General features: G+C 36.5%; 1 protein-coding gene across 3 annotated transcripts in view; it reads right to left on the bottom strand.

The window, feature by feature from the left end:
- Positions 1–6000, bottom strand: part of camkk1a (calcium/calmodulin-dependent protein kinase kinase 1, alpha a) — a 110302-nt gene that overhangs the window by 30536 nt on the left and 73766 nt on the right. For all 3 annotated transcript variants that reach the window (XM_038269957.1, XM_038269959.1, XM_038269958.1), the window contains exons 7-8: positions 450–486; positions 224–245 (exon numbers count right to left, since the gene is read on the bottom strand). In XM_038269957.1, the coding sequence (XP_038125885.1) occupies positions 224–245; positions 450–486 (59 nt within the window). The remainder of the gene's footprint in view (positions 1–223; positions 246–449; positions 487–6000) is intronic.

Below are 6000 nucleotides of genomic sequence, written 5' to 3'. Positions count from 1 at the left end.
TTAACTCTTTTATAATGAAGCAAATTTCATTTCTGGATTCCTTTTTTTTTCATTTACAAAATATGTTGTTTGTTTGCCAAACAACTGTAGTAACAACTGATCCAGGTGCTAACGATGCTGCTCTCACAGTGTTAGCTGGGAACCATGCAGGATACAGAGGCTGAAGGAGAAAAACACAGCATGAGACTCATATTCTAATGAATCAAAAGACATGTTTACTCACCCCTTTCGCATCAGCTCAAACACTATCAGGAACAAAACGAGGGAAAAACAAAGAGGATACATGTAAGGTGGAATGTTTGAATAATCAGCTCATTTTCACCACTAAGTTTACATAGAAACTTTATTACAGCCCTCATCTATAACTCTGATTTAAATACCTTATAGGAGGCAGCTGAAAATAAAGTGGAAGGCAGATTATAAAGCTTAGGAAAATGAAAGGCTCATACCCATGTAGAGGTTGTCCTCTGATGGATCGTCCAGCACCTACAACATCAACATGGAAGGAACAGAATTTTCTGTTATTCAGGCCAACAGATTTGATTTGATAGGAATTGATTTCAGACAATTTAAGACAATTTAGGCAAACAACAATAAATGAAAAAAAAAAACAAATACACTCAAAAGAGACTGGTTTACATCAAACTAGGGCTGCAACTAACGATTATTTTAAAAATCGATGAATCGGCCAATTATTTTTTCGATTAATCGATGAATAGGACAAAAAATATTTTTTGTATTAACCTCTTGTTTCCAAAATAAACATTTTAGACAGAACAAACAAGCACACAAGTACAGGTTGCTCATTAACTGTTCTGGTGCAATATGAAAAATAAATGTTTGTGTTAAAACTACGCAAACTTACATGAGAAATGTAGCTGTACATCCACAAAATATAGGATACTTTGTTTTATAAAGCGCAAAAAAAGACATTTTTGTTTTTAAAGCCCCTAAGGGCTTTAAACAATAGGTCCCCCCATTTCAACAAATTAGTTTTTTTTAGACTAATAGAGTTCTGCCTTTTAAGACAGGAAAGTATAGCAGTTAAAGTTGCTACTTGAGAAAATACTGAACCATAGAGATAAAAATAGCCCTGTGATTCAAATTATAAATTGTATTTGGAATAAAAATGAGAGAACTAGGGGTGCTAAAAAACAGATCCTCCAAAGACAGATATTTACATGGTAATGTGGCATATAATTAATTGACATATTAGTGATCTTGCTGGATTTTATTCTGCTTTACTTCCATAAATTGCAGGATCTTTACTTTATCTTTGCCAGAAGATTTAAACTTCAAAAGCCTTGCCCTCATAATTTGCAAATTAGTTTATTTATAAAGGCTATTTTAATTATTGTGATCAATTTGCGCCGTCAATCCCGGCGCATGCGCGCTTCATTTGCAGTCTGGACGCTGAAACATCCTGCGGCTCTGACTGCAGCGCTGAGAGGGATTCTTGCGGGAGAACGGGGTTGGGATGGGGGAGGCGCCTCACGGCCGCAGCTGCTGCTGCAGGACAATTGTAGGAACGATACATGCTTTCACGTAAGAGTCTCCAAAAGCCGCCAGTGACACCGTAAAAAGTCGCCAGATTTGTCGCTAGTCGCTTTTTTTTTTTAAATAGTCGCTGGAGGGGTCTGAAAAGTTGCTAAATATAGCAACAAAGTCGCTGAGTTGGCAACACTGCGCACCTGCAGTGCTGGCTCGCTCTGCCGTAATTTTTTTTTCTTACCCCTTTCAGTCAAGCAGCAGTGATGACGGCGGCGGCGGATGATGCATTAATCGCGCGACACAACTAATCGATGATGAAATTCGTTGCCAACGCTTTTAAAAGTCGATTTTTATCGATTTTATCGATTCGATGTTGCAGCCCTACATCAAACTAAACCAAACACCAATTTCCAAACTAACTAAATTCACCTGAACATACATAGAAACCAGCTCCTCCACCACATAAACCTGTTGGCATATACAGTAGCAGCCATTCAATATTTCCCCACTTTTCCTTGGCTGGTCACCTAACATCAATCTTTGTACTAAAATATGCTGCCATGATTTGTTGACATTAAGATCTAAGGAGAAGTGCCATCTCCTGGTCAGAACCGGTAATTCAGGGTGGAGTCAGAGTAAAAAAATATGCTCGTCCAGGAGAAGCAGGGGGTCACTCCAGAGGCTGGAAGTTGGCTGCCATTTGGCTGGTGTTTGACTGGGAAGTGCTTCATCAAACCGTGTGTCGACTGGTGACCACAGTACACCACATTCTCTGGTGTATCAGGATGAGCTCTCAGCAACACTCTTTGGTGTAGAAGTCAAGCCTTCCTAAGAACTCAACATTTCACTTTCACAAACCTTTAGGAAATGTCAGAGCTACACAGAGGGTCTCCATTGTCTACAAATGCTAAGGAGATTAATAAATGTAAACTCAATAATTGTTTCTTGTGACTTGAAAAAAAGAGGAAAAACTCTGTTTTAAGTGATACTCTCATAACATGGTATAACGCTGCTTCTGCTCCCATATGACCACTAAAAAGGAATGACTGACAAAGCATCAATAAGAGGGATTAATGAACAATGGAATCTGCAAAAACTAATGCAGAATAAGCTGAGGCCAGATGCTGATTCCTTCCTTCCTTCCTTCCTTCCTTCCTTCCTTCCTTCCTTCCTTCCTTCCTTCCTTCCTTCCTTCCTTCCTTCCTTCCTTCCTTCCTTCCTTCCTTCCTTCCTTCCTTCCTTCCTTCCTTCCTTCCTTCCTTCCTTCCTTCCTTCCTTCCTTCCTATTCTGATTTGAAACCACCTCTGTATCATCATTAGTTTTGCTTCAGGTAACCCAGGTTTACCAAACATGAACTGGAAAACTGAGACCTTCTCTCAAAGCAAACACTAAAACAAGCTTTGGGGGTGTTTGGTTATTCATTAGAGATCCTGCTCGGTTTGCTAAAAAGGTTACACACCTCGAAATATTCAAAGAACATTTACAGGGTTTATACAGGAATGAGCAACTCTAATTTAATGCTTTTTAATGCTCTTTTAATGCTCTTACAAATAATTTTAATGCAAGTAACCATGACTCTTATATATACACGGCAAATTCCTTCTTCATCTTTACTGTCGGCAGGCAGCAATTCCTCGATTTCCAGCCACTTTTGTTTAAATGAGCATTTTCCCAATTCTACAGCCTTTTCTCCGCCTTGAGCTTCTTTTACCAAACATACAGCTTGACGATCAGCCGGAAGCATTTCTGCGCAAATATATCGCGATATATTTGCATATTTGCAAATATATATATCATTTAAGAAATTGTTTTTATAAAAAAAATTTTAATAAAGCATTTTAAATGCCAAAATAATCACATTTAATGAATTTTAATGCCAATTCCGGCCTTAATTTAAAAAATAATGATTTAATGACTTTTAATGACCCGCGGAAACCCTGATTTAAGTAGATCAACATTTTGTAGGGAACATCCATGTTAGACCACTGAAAGTCTTGCAGCCGATGCAAAACAGGGAAAAAATGCTGATATTGGACAAAACATTGGCCAGAGGTTTCTGTTTCTCTCTACACCAGATGTTTAAAGGCATTGGTAAACACTGCCTTTATATGCAAAAGCGTCCATGTTTGGCCCTTTGAAGACTTTCTGATGCGCACCGTTACGAGATGCGCATCAGAAAGTGTCACCACCCTTCCAGGAACTGCATACATCAAGGAGAAGAACGAACGTCCCACTTATTGGAGAGTGGGCTCTGAGGACTTTACTGATTTCTGGGCGATGACTCTTTTACATAGTATTTCCTGTGGCCTTATAGAGCAGAGGAAAACTGAAATTACACAAACCACCAAGTAAAACAAGCTTCTAAAATATTTGCCAAACACAGTTTAGAAACTATTCCAATCAGCATAAGTAAAAAAGCAAGACTTTTATTACCAGGCTTGAAGTAAAGGCATTTTAGAAGAACAAAACCTTAACAACTATAAAAATAAGAGCAATAGTTTTCTTTCATGAATCTTTCTGGATAATGCTGAGGTATAGTAATAATCCTGCTCATTTTCTGACTAAAGATAAGCTGCAGTCTCAATGAAAGGCATCTGTTCAGGATGACGGCCTTACTTTTTAATCCTGTCCATTAGGCTGCAAGCCTGACGTTGTTGAACACAAGCTGAGCTCCCTTAATGACACTTTGAGCGATGAAGAGAAAGATTCTGCTGGATGCAGATCACAAACATTTAGCAGCAGCGATCATACAGTCCAGACAGCTTTTAGGAGCTTTTAGGATGGAACAGCATATGTGCATTTAAATGATACAAACTGAACTGGGTACTGGGAATGTTTTAAAAGAATAATCACATAAAGCTTTCTTAGGTCATGACTGCATTATAAATCATTCACTAAAAAAGTATTCATGCATCTATTTGAGCACATTTAGCTACTTTAACATTTTTTTTTTATGTTAGCAGGGTAGGACATAAAACAATTATGTTAAAGTACCTAAATAAGCTTACCTAGATGCTATAGATGGACTATTAGTTTTTTTCCCAGTGTAATACATACAAATCAAATGATGGTAAAAATGATTTGTGTGAAATGTGATTCTGCATAGCTGCTAATGAGGCATAATTCTTCTGTGTCATCACTGAAGACAACAGTTTTACACAGTACCATGCAAAAGTATTTACATCTCGAACATTTCTACGTTCAGAACAACTGAATCCTCTATTAATTATCTATTGCTTACAGAAATAGTAAGCAGAGGCGACAGAAGGGGAGGGTTTCTAACAGATGCAGGTAGATCTATTCCAATATTAGCCAATATGGGACCTGATATCGGATCAGGATATTCCTACTTTGTAGAACGAGAATTGATGAAACACTTTTTCCCACCGTTATTTGCAAAGTAGGAAAATCTGTGGATGTAGAACATCTCAAATGATTTTGAGGTTTTGCCTGAGATTCTAAACTGGATCTAGTTTTTGCACTTCAGGAATTCCCTGCTGTAGGAAAGCATCCCAGCAACAAGGCAGGCTGCAGGCATTTTATAGTTTTAATGTGGCAAACTACAAACTGAACTTACATCTATCATTCATTATCCACCTGGAGCCAATGATTGCCCTGGATATCATGATGGCACCTCAGAGAAACAGTCTGTGGGTTGATTCAGAAAACCTTGAAAGCAAACATTAAAATGTGTGGTTGTAATGTTAGCTTTGAAAATGCAAACACTTAGGTATTGATCAGGATGGGAGTGTTTGGTTCCATGTTTTGAAGATAAAAATTTGAAGAAAAAAAATGCATTATGGAATGAAACTGCAAAAAATTACAGAGTAACTGCTTTTTTTTCTATTTCTCAGCTTTATTGTTTGAACTGAATTTTTCTATCGATTACATTTTTTTAATTCTTATGTTTTGTTTTTTAATAGATTTTCTTTTCTCAAAACTTTTTCTTTTTATAGATTTAATCAAATTTTTTTCAGCTTTCTGTGTTTTTAAAATAAGTTTTAAAAATGACATTCCTTTTATATTGTGTTTCACTGATACAGTAACATTCTCTTTAAGCCCAAAACAAACCCCTCGTCTATACCTTTCACACTGATCACTGATAAAATCTGTAAAAAGAATTTGAAAGGTTGGTATAACAAATCATTTGAAAAAAGTATGTATCTGAGAAAACAGCACAGTTACTTTTTTTATTAAACATTTTTTTTTCAAAGTTCCACTTCAATATTGCCTTTTGTTTTTTAATTAACAAAACATGATTTTGGACATTTCTATATACAAACTGTGTTATTTTTTTATAAAATATAAAAAATTAACCCAAAGAAAAGCAAACAGTACTAGAAAATATAAATTAATTACATTTTATCTCTATGAAGAAGCAGAGCCTTGTAACCCACCATGCTGCATCTCTATTATACCATAGGTGGAAATCATAGTAAAAATGACCTGCTTCCATTTTCTGCATTTAGAGTAAATAATTTAGGAAGTAAAACATTTATAAGTCCTCA

The sequence above is a fragment of the Cyprinodon tularosa genome, unplaced genomic scaffold (genome assembly GCF_016077235.1).
Source record: "Cyprinodon tularosa strain WSP-4 unplaced genomic scaffold, ASM1607723v1 ctg745, whole genome shotgun sequence".
Lineage (NCBI taxonomy): Eukaryota > Metazoa > Chordata > Actinopteri > Cyprinodontiformes > Cyprinodontidae > Cyprinodon > Cyprinodon tularosa.
This window is presented reverse-complemented; position numbering and strand designations above follow the sequence as displayed.